We start from the raw sequence: 12,727 nt of genomic DNA on the forward strand, positions 1-12,727 counted from the left end.
ACACGCTGCCACCGCCCTCTGCTTCCCACCAGCCACACTCATCAAGAAGCCACCTCCCCAAACATTGCAACACTATGGCCTTTCCCTGGAGACTCCAGTTCTAGCACCCTAGGACCACAGCTATGGACTGTCTTAGTCATGTGACAGCTGAGAATTCAATGAAGGTATTGAACACCATCACCATCTCCCACCTTTTTATAAGCGTGCCCTCAAATTCCTTCTCAAGCCATCTCAACCAGCTAAAAGGTTCATGTTGAGTTTTACTTCTTGCAGGTTTATTTCCAAAATGACAGATATTTGGAGTACGTTGCACAGCTTTCTCAACTCCAAGTCTACCTCTCATCCCAAAGTGCTCTACTTCTGTAGCACATGATAACCCAGTGCCCAGTCCTGGTGCCCCTTTCTGTGGTGGCACAGCCTGGTGCTCCCCTGGGGAGCAGCCCTCCCTCCGTGTGATGCAGTCTAGGGTGACCTGCAGTGACAGTACCTCTGTCCTGGCCACAGCATAATCAGATGCCCTCCCTGGAGGTGACTTGTGAGCACAGTGTCCCTGGACCAAGCATAGTTCCTAATGACAGCAGTGCCCTAGGGGTGGCACCCATGAGCTCCTGCTTCCCAGGACTTGGAGGCTGCCCTGCTCCTTGTTCTTCTGCTTCTCTAACCCTTCCGATGCTAGTCAAGTCCCAAGCTGAATCCCAATCAATTCCTGTTTTGCCTCTAATGGTCAGGTTGGATTCTGTGGCTCACAACCTAAGAACCCTAACTGATACACAACCCCTTCCATTACAAATAATCTACCTGGATTATTGGTCTAGAGAAGACAGTCTAGAGAGGCATGCAGATGTAATAAGCAAATGCCTGCCATGGGATTGTAGAGTATTTTGTTATGCAGCATTATTCTGGCCATAGCTGACTGATACAGATTTGTCAAGACTTCTGTTTACTCTCAGCCTCAAAGTGTTGAGAGAGCCATCGTGGCTGTAAAGTGGATACAGGCCTACCTGCCACCTTGACCTGGTTGGGGGCACAGGTTCTGCAGGGCAGCACCTGGAACTCTTCTGCTTGGTACATGGAGTAGTCGGTGCTAGCAACCACAAGGGTGTCTCCGGGCTTCCAGGACCGCACATTATCCTCCAGAGTCAGAACAGTGCTATTCACATTGGTGTCGATGGTGACTGTGAGCTTGGGCCGCACTGTAACCAAAACAGGAAGGACTGAGACACAGACCTTTGCTGGGCAAACTCCTGGCAGTTCACATCTTCCCTTCTCCCTCCTGAATAAGCAAATGCCAGGTTTGCCAGTCCAAACCCCAAATCACCAGCTCCCTCCATCTGTCTTGGTGCAAGGTTTTGAAGTCAACAAAAATCCAACCAGAAAAGAGCCATTCATTCGCTCTGGGCAGGGAATTTTCCACTAACTTCTTAGGGGAGTTAAATGTGGTTGCCTCACCACACCCACTTTGCTCAAGATATAAAACAAATATAGTTCCTCTCAACTATTATTTACAGCAACTGTAAGCCTCTCCCCTGCAGAAGTCCTGACCCTAATGACCGTCCTCTAGAGATGGCTGAGTCCTCCCAGAGCAAACCAACCACTCCCATTCCCTCTAACCAGCACCTTGGGACTGAGTTTGGAATCACAGCACCCAGAGAGACAAATAGTGGTGCATTCCTGCAGGAGGGTGTGGGGGGCCTGTGCTGTCCATCTGCACCCAGCTGTCCTGGAGCCAGTGCCTCCCCCTTCCTGAAAGGCCTGTGGGCAGGGTGGAGCTGAGCAGATAGCTCCGAAGCCCCCTCCCCTGCCCTGTATCACACAAGTGTGCCATCCACCCGGGCACAGTGGAGCACTGCCATCCACACCCACACTGTGCAGGGAAGAGGGCCGCTCACCAGGCTTCCCGCAGAGGAAGCGCACACGGTAGTTTTGACAGGCGCGGCCTCGGTTGTAGCAGGCAAACTTGTAATCCTGGCCCCTTTTGTAGACAACCTCAGTGCTGAGGTTGACTCCGTCCATTGTAGTGGCCTGGAAGGGGCACAGAAATTACAGAGCAAAATCATTTTCCTCATCATACAGAAAGAGGATGATGATTAATGTTCTCAATATTTAAAGGGCTAAAATTATCTTTGCTGCAAAACTATTTACAGAGGGCCAATGTGATTGTCCCAGCTACCCAAAGGAGTTTTGCTACCCAAGAGCAGCATGATGTCTCTGAATGGACAAAGGCCTTTCCCGGGCCCTGCACAGCCCAATATTCACACCAGGGATGTTTCATTGCACACTGCAGTGGATGCTCAGAATCCAGCCTGGCTACCACCACCGCCGTGCACCAGGCAGGACTTCATCTGCTGAGGACTCACTGTGCTCGATCCCGTGCTGCCCAGTCAGGCTCCCACATCACACGGGAGGCCCAGGCTCTGTCCTAGGACACTCACGTTCAGTTGTGGGTGTCGGGGTGTTTAGAAGCTGCCCTGGTGATTCTAATGGAAGAACACTGTTGGGGTTCAGGACCCAAGTGTCTACATATACCTCGTTTGATTTTCACAGCAAAACCAAGAGGCTGTTGTTGGTGAGGCCGATGAGGAGGACGACAGGTAGAGAGGCAGAGTGATAAAGCCATTAAGTGACAGTGCAACCTGAACCCAGTTGAAGCTAGTTGAAGCCCAGTTGAAGGCCAGGGCTTCTGAACCTCCCCCCACTGCACCCTTAAAGCCCCCATCCTGCTGTCCATTGCTCAAAGGCTGGTCCCTGCCCATGGCAGGGGTTCTGGGGGGCGAGAGCAGATTTTCCCTGTCTCTCTGGCCCCAGGGCCTGGCACAGACTGGGTTTCAGTCAAGGGCTGATGAGGAGGAAGCTATGCGGCCAGGTGGGGCATCTAGGACACACTCACAGGAAGGCTGGACCCTGCCAGCCAGGTCACCTCTGCCAGGTGTGTCTGCTTCAAGTCTGAGCTTGCCACTCAGAGACGCAGGTTACAGAGAGGCCACAGCTGCTGTCATCTTTGACACAGAAACCAAAGGGACCAGGGTTGAGGGATAGAGGAGAAAGTGAAGCTAACCTTTAAAAAAGAGGCAGAGACTTCTTAGGAAACATTGTTTAGACCCAGGAAATATTTTGCCTTGAGGATCACACAGCTGTGTGTAGTGCAAATTCACAGCTAAAATTGAGGCCTTTCTTGCAAGCAACACACTCACAGAAATTATCATGGGGCATCTCCACAGAGCCAGGGACAGGGCTATAATCTGGCTTTTAGAGGAAACCACTAAGGCTCCACAGGGCTCAGACCCAATCTCAAAGACCACCTGACCCCCTGACCCAGACCCTAACATATGGAGAACCTGGCCTGAAACATCACCAGGGAAGCTGGGCGTTTTCTAAGGTACAACAACAATTTCAAGGGAGCAATTCTGCTTTTCTTTTTTCCCTACCTGAAGAACAACCCTAGTGTTGGACAAGAATAAAAAAGAATCTATTACCAGCCAGGTGTGGTGGCACATGCCTGAGATCCCAGCACTTGAGAGGCTGAGGCAGGAGGATCACTGTGAGTTTGAGGGCTATGTAGTTAGTTCAAGGTTAGCCTGAATTACATAGTGAGACACTGACTTAGAAAACCAAGACAAACAAACAAACAAAAAGTACTCTATCACCATTCAGTGAAATGGATCTTCAGTTTAAGTGGACATAAATGTATTGTTATTGAGGCTAATAATAATAAAACAAAAATATTATTATAACAAAAAATCAATAAAACCAATTTCAAATCAAGAGCATTCTCCACAGCTCAGGCACTTCATGAACTGTTGCATTAATTCACAGAAGATTCTCAGGAGGGAACAATTATTATCCCTATTTTTGCTAGTGAGGAAACTAAGGCACAGTGTTAAAGAATAGGGCCAGGCATGTGAGAAAGTCATCCAGGGCACCATGTTTAAGGTGACACTCCTCCCAGGGCCATGCAAGTGCAGAATGGGCATTTGAAAGGCAGTACCCCCTTAAGTACAGCACCTGGGCATCTGGTGGGCAGGGTCTGAAGTCCAAGTAAGTTGATCTCTCTGGCTTCCAGCCCCATTCTTCTGAACCCTAGCTTAACCTCTAGCCCCTGCACCACTGCTGTGAGGAAACAAGCCACCTGAGATGCGCCCACCCCATCCCAGAAGTCCAGCCTTGGCTGGGAGGCAAGGAGGTCTTCAGCCAAGGAGAACAGAAAGAAGGGCAAAGACGTGGAAACAGTGGATATGTTTTAGGGTTTTTAAAAATTTTGTTTTGTTTTTTGTTTGTTTAGTTTTCTTTTGCAAAAACACAAGATATCAGATCTTAGAAAGGTTTCCTTGAAGTCATCTGGGCCAGGCCAGCTGCTTTAGGCTGCCTCCTCCAAGGCCCCGGACATCCCTCCAGACAGGGTATGTCTGTGCATGTGCCCAAGGCATCCTAGCAACCCGCTGTGTGTATAGCACAGTGCCAGGCCTTGGGGCAGCCACAGCATGGAGTGTGGCACAGCTGTGGGCTGAGGGGAGGCAAGCTGGTTTCCCAGAGGGGCTAGAATGGACACAGGAAGTCCATTTCCCCTCTATCTTTCCTATGGAGCCCTGCTTCTGTTCAAAGTCACCTTCAGTGAGCAACAGGCAGAACAAAGCTGGCTTCCCTTTCCCAGCCTCAGAGATGACCAGGTGAGGAGTACACTGTACATTGCCACTTTCACCCACTGTGAGTGAGAGGAGATGCTCTGGTACTGGGTCCTGGGGACCACAGACCACCAGTGAGGAGCCAGCACACTGACCTCCAGGCAGCACTTCCTCCTTGGCTCTAGAGATGGAGTCTGGACTAATCTCTGCAGGCACAGGCCTTAGGCTATTAGCTGACTGCCTTCTACAGGTTTTTGCTGAGACAAAGCAAAGATCCCATTATGGGATTTGGAATTTGAATTAATGAGGGGCTACAATGCTAGGCAGAATATTTTTCAGAGAACAAAGCCACTCACTTTGGGAAAGCTGGCACAAGTCTTGGGTATGGGGAAAACTATTGCTTGGTCTTTTATTCTCCTTTGGACCACAAATGGTCGAGAACTTGAACCTAGGGGATGCTTTGTTAAGGATGTTCTTTTTCGGGGGAGAAACTGTGGCATGGCTGCACATGGGGTGACAGGGAGTGGTGTGGATCACCAAGGAAGTCTGGTGTATGTGCTCTCAGTCTAAGTTAACAGAGCTCTGGGTCCCATGAGTGCACTGGGAGCGGAGCAAAGGCTGGAGTAGGAGCTGTTCACATGCTGCAGAGAAGTCACCCTCAATCAGCAGTGGCCTGGAGTCAGGCAGCTGGCACAGCAAACTCCAGCAGGGATCTGGACACCAGAGAAGCATTCCTGAAGGATTTTCAGAAATATCTTGAGAGGGGAGGCTGGTAAGGGACTAAACATCCCATGGTACAGGGCATGGAAGAGATAAGATTATGGTTATTTCAGAATTAAGACTGGAATGCTCAAGAGTGCAGGAGAAAAGCTCAATTAAATTTGGGAAGTCTGTGCTTTGGGAGAGTGATTGCCTCTTGATCCTTTTAGACCCAAGAAGAGCCTGCAACTTGCAGCCTAATCTAGGCAAATCCTTCTTCATAACTGTGGAGCTGTGGGAAAGGAAGAGCCTGAGCCAGGTAATGAGCCAGGTTTCCTTGGCCTTCATTCAGTGCAGGACGGAGTCCCGGCCAAGATGCCCTCATCTTGCTTCAGTGCAAGTGGAGGTCAAAGACCTGTCCATGACAGTGTGGAAGGCTCAGGACACAGTCAGACCACCCGCTGAGGTGACCTGGAGGAAATGCTGACAAATGCTGGTCACTGGTCTTGCCCCTTGGTGTCCCTGGGGAACTCCCAGGATTCCCCATGAGAACTAAAGTCTGCCCACACTCAGGTCCTTTGTATCAAAGGATGGAATTTAAATATCACCTACACACACCCTCCTGTGTGTTCAGTCATCCCCAGATAACTTACAATCTGTGTAGTTGGTAAACTGTGTTGTTCAGGGAACAATGACAAGAAGGAAAAATCTACACGTGTTCGGTACAGACGCAATTATTTCCCAAATATTTTTGCTCCCCGGGTGGCTGAATCCTTGGATGTGAGGCCTGCAGGCTCAAAGATCCAACTGTGTTTTTGTTGACTGGAAAAGGATAAAATGGACAGAACTAATCTTTCTCAAATGACTTCTAATCTAGATCAAGTATTAAAATGGCCTTAAAACTTGTTTTGGTACAAGACCAGGTGTAAGGAAATAAACCCTGTTTACCTAGCCCACGGCCCCTGGCTTTCCTGTTATCTGAACAGCCCTGGTTTCCACCTACTGAGCTGCTGAATTTTGATGCCTGAGCATCAAGACAACACTCTTGATGGAGACACCGGTGAAGGTCGAGCTGTTCTTGGGACAGAATGAACTCCAGGTGAGGATCCTGAGCAACACATTGCCCATTCTTTGAATGCTTTTATTTCACTCCATGGCAAACATGGCTGGGCTCAGCCTTCACCCTAAGTTCTAGCCACAATATGTGAGCTCAGGTGCCTAAAGAAAGCCAGCCAAGAAGTGGGCAGGTTAAGGCAGCCCTGACCTGGGCCCCCTCAGCCACAACTGCAGTAGCAGGTGAAGGAGAAACAACACACCCAGGAAAGAACTGAGTCTTAGCTTTGGGCATGCACTGAGCCTCCTGATACTGACTCACCTGCGCCATAGGGAGGAGAGCCAAGAGACTCATGCTGCACGGGGTCCAAGGAATTTTTTTTTATCTATAGCATCTCCTTCATAATAAAGCCTCCCTAAGGATTGTTTGCTGGCAATTTGGTACCTGTATGTCAAGGGGGCGGTTGCAGATTTTTCCTGGGTAAGTTACCCAGAGGTCTGAAATTTTCTCCCCGCCTTTAGTCTGAGACACTTTATCATGGTTGAACCACTCCGTCCACTCCACATCTAGGCAGAAAACAAAGACAGGGTCAGGTGTCTGTCCATGGTTGCAGCAGCAGAGGCAAAGGTGCTTCTAAATTACCTGCAAATTCTCCCATCTTATCTGCCTTTTCATTAAACACTTCCTATCAAATTTTTTTTTCATTAAGGCAATATATAGTTTTATGATTATAAAACCAAATAAACGCAAAGGAAAAAACCCATCTGTAAGCTCATCATCCAAGAACTGCTGCTAGATGTGCTGCCTTCTGCACACCATGGGAGGCTCTGTGACAGGCAGGTTCTGTCCAGGTCTGTGCCTTGGTCAGTACCATCACCTGCCATGAAACAGCATTCTATGAACTAAACTAAATGTCATGGACCCATATGGACAAGAAACTCCAACCTTGACCATCCTTTTGGCCCATTCCCCAGTGTGGTTTGATTAATTAAAGACAGTGTACAGTTGTAAATTTCTAGTTGAGTCCATGACAGTTAAGTTTTCCTATTTCTGTAAGGAAAACGCTGTTCTGTGTAACTGGTGGTTCCTGGCATTCATCACCCTTAGGGTCTTGGGACGTCCACAGCTTCTTACCCTGGACCCATTCACTGGATGAGGAGACATTGAAGTACTCGCCATGTTCCGTCCGGAAGAGTTTAAACACCCGGGCAGCCGCGGAGCCAAGGTGTCCTGTCAGAGAGCCAACCAGGAAGACCCTGATTCAAATGGTGGGGTTCCAAGGCAGGGAAACCCCTATGCCCATTGGTCAGCAACCATTTCTTTAAAAAGAAGCTTTTTCCATTAGCCAGAGCTTTCTTTTCATTTGGAATGTGGATTATTATTTATTCTTTTGTTTCTATTCTGAAAGGTCAGACACAAGTCCCAGAAAACCCAGGTTTGGAGCCCACCTTTCTTCATAGTCTGAATCCCTCCCTGGGTTGCCTTCATCAGCACCCCCCCCCACCACAGCTGGACAGAGGAGACTGCTACCATGTGTCTCAAGCCATATCCAGGTCTCACAAGCTCAACATCTTGGCCCTGCTGCCTCCCTTCCAGCTCCTGTCTTTTCTGTGCCACAGCTGTGTTTTAGAATGAGTCAATGAAGACTTCTTTGGAAATGGAAATGTAATCGTGTGTGACTGACCTGCAGTCAGCGTGGACCATTGCCACTTTCAATTAATGTGGCCAGCGGCTGGTCACTCCACTGGGTGGTGGCAGCTGGGCGGCTGGGCTGAGGGAAAGACCTGGGCTCAGAAAGACTCAGGGCCTCTAGGGTACAAACATGCTGGAGAGACCCAAGGCTCACACCAACCATAGATTACCGTGATAGTCAATGTGGTCTTCCACCGAAGAAGAAGGATTTCCCTTCACAGTGAGAAAACTCCAAGGATGTCTGAAAGTAACAAAAAGCAAAGTTCTTCAGGTGTCTGAACATTCCCCAGGGCAGAGCTGCACGTGGGTCCATGACTGGGCCTCCTCCCTGCAACTGGACTTCCCCAATGACAAATGGGGCTTCCCTGCCCCCTAAACCAGTGGTCTTTCTTTGCAAGTGCCATCTGAGTCTCCTCGCTACCTGGGTAGCCCAATTCCTCTAATCCTGATTCTCTTCACCTCCATGCTGTCAGTAGACTGGGCATGAATCAAAACTAAATAAACACCCAACAGTCCAAGCATGCCACCCACCAAGCTGTGTTACATCCTGCAGTAAGGGCTGAGTCCCTCAGGAAAGCGTATTCCAAGGGGAGAGCTAACTTCTGTCCTTCCCACCTCCCCTAAGAGTGGAGCTCCAGGAAAATGTCACAGGCTAATGGGACAGAGTGGATACCTAGCCATCGGCCTCAGGCCTTGAAAGACAAAAGGCAATCTCTTCCTCACAAACAGGAGGGAAGGAGAAAAAGAAGGTTGCATTTTGGCAAGCAAAGCTTTGCCCTTTCCTCCATCAGGGCTCAGGGCTGGGGAGGGATGGCTTCCTTGCTGTCTTTGTCATCCCCATGGGCCCAACTGATGGGGCTCAGTCCACGCTACCCCAAGACAATTAAATCATTAAATGTTCCAGGCTGAGAAATAGCAGCAAGGAACAACCTCTGACCTTCCCCACCCTGCTTCCCAGAAGCAGGTCACAGCCCCTCATGTCAGAGGTGCCCTTCCTGTGCTCAGAAGAAGGGAGCATTGCTACCGCTGAAGACAGGGGGACCCCGTGGGGAGAAGGCACAGCCAGGCCTTGCCAAGAAGACCCAAAGCTTGCTGGGCTCCACCCAGCACAATCTCCGTGTTAAATCTCTGTGTTAAAGACACCATTCAGTCCTTCACTTTCCAGTTTGTTTGTTATAGGGTCCCGGTCAAGAGCTTAGATGGGAAGAAGGAAAGGCATTTCCCCCTGTATCTCCATTAGCCATTTAAGTGCCAGGTGGCTTTTGACACTTTTGTTCAGATCGCTTGTCTTGGAGAGTAGGTCACTGATGAGTGTTCACTGAGGTCGAGGATTCAGCCCTGGCACCCTCTCCCTTCAATCTTCCGTGGTTCCCCATGGCCAGCACGCCCTCCTGCACCCTCCTCCTGGCCTTGCTTCTCAGTCCTCACCCTTCCCCATGCTGTGCAGCTGCCTGGACTGTCCCTCCTCTTTCGGACAGCCACACTTCCTCCTGGGCCTCTCCCTGGGCAGCCTGCCTTGCCTTGCTCTCCATGAAGAGTCTGTACTAAACTCCACGTGTGCTCTGTCTTGCTCTCCCATGTGCCATCACCGGTGCCCACCAGCTTCTGCCCTCTCACGAGAGCTCACACACCTGGTCTAGCCCAGTGCCTCCCACCAGTCTCTGCTCCATAACCAGCTCCCAAGGAAATGGACCAGGGATGAATTCAAGTTTTAGTGCTCCTACTGACTGTGGATACCTTGAACTGGCCACCCAAAGTGCATCACCACACAGAGCAGGGCAAAGTGTGGAATCCCTACCTGGCTTACCCATGTGGCTGGCCATAACTGAACACGGCCGGAACCTGCCATCCTTCCTTTGGCTCTCATTTATAAGGAGAAAGTAGGGCTAACATTTACAGAGCACTTATTCTGTGCTAGACAGGATGACTGGTATTTTGCCTGTATCATCACTGTGATTCTCCTCAGGGTCTTGAGATAGCCCCTTTGGCACACGTAGGGTCCGTGCAGCGAGACAACGAATTACTTGCCTGCAGTGACATCTTTGTGGAGGAGCAGTTTAGACACACATCTAGGCCATCAGATGCCAGACTTTGGTCTTAGTCATTGTTGTCTTCTGCTGAGGCTCCAAGCTGCCAGTCCCTTATAGTTTTTATCTCTCATTGCAAATTAAAAAACTGGTGTTGAGTTTATAAGACAACAACTTGGAAGTGCTTAAGGCTTGCTAAGGAAAGAGCCTTGCCATGCCAAGATAGCACTGCCATCTTTGGCTGGGTGAGCTTCCTGCTGAGTCCTCTTCCGGCAGGAGCAGCCCTGGGCTGTCAGAGGACGCACCCTCGAAGTCGAACATCTCTCTTGCCCAGGAGCCTCCGCCCAGCTAGTAGAGTCACTGTGCTCTGAGACTAAAAAGAGCTCTCACCTCCTCCCATCTTGCCCGAGATCTGGAAAGCCAATGGGAGGGACATCGTAGGCTCCTAATGGCCATGGGAGAGGTAAGCTTGACTTTGAACTGACCTGAGCCTGGATTCCACGGGATAAAAAAGTGTGGTTACTACAGCAGGGCAAACAGCCTCCTCTCAGTGCCAACCTGTGTGCCCCAAGGTCAGGCATGATGCTACAGTTCAAAGCAAATAAAACCTACACAGGAGAATATCAAAAGGCCTCTTTTCCTTGGATGTTTGGCTAAGCAGAGATACTTTGCATAATCCTTTTAAAAACTGCCTGCCAATCCCCAAGGCATGACATGAGTGTCTTGCCAAGGAAAGAAAAATTGAACATTAACTACATCCACAGCATGGCTCTCACACACAGCACACACTCAGAGCTTTGTGGCTGACAGACTAAATGAATCCATATAAACAGAGCCCTTTTGAGTTTAAAAGTGGTGCTGTGCTTGATAAAAAAAAAAAAAAAAAAAGCAGGCTCCCTCTAAGCACAAGCCCCAGTATGTCCAGTGCAAACAGGTAATGTGCCTGCATCCCAGGCTCACCATTTAAGGTAGAGTAGCTCAGGGGACATGAGAAAGGTTAGTTCTGGGTAGCACCCGATAGAGAGACAGAAGGAAGGATGGCTGGTACCTAAATCCAAGGTGCAGGAAGTGTTTGCTGCCTAGCTTGGTCATAGCTTTCCGGGCCAGGTCATCCAGGTTTCGGGAGCCTTCATCATTCACTGCCACAGAAAGGATTCTGCCGTCAGGAACCGCATTCAAATACTGGGCCAGACGCTCACTCTCTTTCTTGGATCTGTAGGTATCAAATCTGAGAAGGGCAGAAGGAGGGGGCTTTGGGTAGTCTCAACAGCAGCCCAAAAGAGATCTGAACAGGGATCTGTGTTGCAAAACTAATATGCCATCCAAAGATCCCACAGTCTGGGTTTCTAAACAAAGAAGCCTTTTATTTAGAGAGCAAGGGAGTATGGGAACTTTGTACACCATACAGTAGTATCCAAGAAGGACCTGACCTGACCACCTTGATAATTCATTGGTGAGTTGCCCAAGACATGACGATAGCAACAGCAAAGACCTCGAGCTCTGGGATGCTGAGCAGTCACATCCTTAGGGTCTGGTTGCCTCCCCTTATCCAGATACCTCATTCATGGGGATTTCCATCTCTGCCGAAGACTGAAACATTTCTCCAAATTCTTGAAAATGAAACGGAGACGATCTCCCATCATGCCTCCTATCCCTAGAGCAGCCTGATTATAGTAATACATTTGAGTCATGGAAATGTCATTGCTGACGTACACAATAGCAGTGGCAGAACCCTTAAGGGTTATAAGTATTGTTGCATTCCTTCCTTTTCCTGTTTATCCCTTTGTAAAAAATCATTTTACTACATTGTGGTAAGAATTCTTATCATGAAGTTGGCCTTTTAATAAAATTTTAAGTGTACAATAAATTATGGTTGACTACAGGTATGGTGTTATCCAACACATCTCTGTGGTAAGAATGCATCATCTTTAGCTACAGTTTTTTAATTTGTTGGTTTTTGTTTTTGAGACAGGGCTCACTATGCTGCCTAGGCTGGCCCCAAACTCTTGGGCTCAAGTGATCCTTCTGACTCAGTCTCTGGAGTAGCTGGGATGACAGGCGTAAGGTAAGAACAGATCATCTCAAAGTTGACAAAGACAACCCTCTCTTATACAGTATATATAAAATATGTAGAAAGTACAGATTTTTTAAAAAAAACTATACTACCATTGGGAAGAATTTACAAAGGAAAGATAATTTAGTAACAATCCCAACTCAGTCACATAAATATAAAGGTTTTGTGCAATTGCGATGGAAACAATGTGCCTTGGAATGTACAGCAACATAGCTCTAAAATGAATTTGGAAAAACCAGCCAGTGCAAATGGCCAAGGAGACCTTAAAAAAAGAAAAACAGAGGTGGTGTGAGTGGTAGCTGGAGAGGTGCTCTGGATACCTGCTCCTGGGTTGCCAAACTTGTTTAAACTCTTGGCCTAACCAGGCCCAATCCTGCCTTGTTCCTGTCCTTGCAGTCCCCAGGGCCCACCTGCCTCGAGGCTGGCCCTTCTCAAAGACCTTTGACCATGTCACGTACCTGCTGCTATTATGCTCACTCAGCCCCGTCTTTTCCCAGCTGATCGAATTCCTCCTGCTTTTCCAGAGTGACCAGGTGCACATGTGTCAGATAATGTATTTGCT

At 48.8% G+C, this 12,727-nt stretch overlaps 1 protein-coding gene across 4 annotated transcripts in view; it reads right to left on the minus strand.

Annotated features, from left to right (window-relative positions):
• The window catches only part of Cemip (cell migration inducing hyaluronidase 1), a 131,512-nt gene that overhangs the window by 37,764 nt on the left and 81,021 nt on the right, over positions 1 to 12,727 (minus strand). For 3 of the 4 annotated variants that reach the window (XM_010621193.2, XM_010621192.2, XM_033761124.1), the window contains exons 6-11: positions 11,140 to 11,319; positions 8,235 to 8,305; positions 7,507 to 7,602; positions 6,817 to 6,938; positions 1,890 to 2,022; positions 1,002 to 1,193 (exon numbers count right to left, since the gene is read on the minus strand). In XM_010621193.2, coding sequence (XP_010619495.1) covers positions 1,002 to 1,193; positions 1,890 to 2,022; positions 6,817 to 6,938; positions 7,507 to 7,602; positions 8,235 to 8,305; positions 11,140 to 11,319 — 794 coding nt within the window. The remainder of the gene's footprint in view (positions 1 to 1,001; positions 1,194 to 1,889; positions 2,023 to 6,816; positions 6,939 to 7,506; positions 7,603 to 8,234; positions 8,306 to 11,139; positions 11,320 to 12,727) is intronic. The other variant, XM_033761125.1, reaches the window with a different exon arrangement.

Source organism: Fukomys damarensis, unplaced genomic scaffold (assembly GCF_012274545.1).
Source record: "Fukomys damarensis isolate Sample0158 unplaced genomic scaffold, DMR_v1.0_HiC HiC_scaffold_7, whole genome shotgun sequence".
Classification (NCBI taxonomy): domain Eukaryota; kingdom Metazoa; phylum Chordata; class Mammalia; order Rodentia; family Bathyergidae; genus Fukomys; species Fukomys damarensis.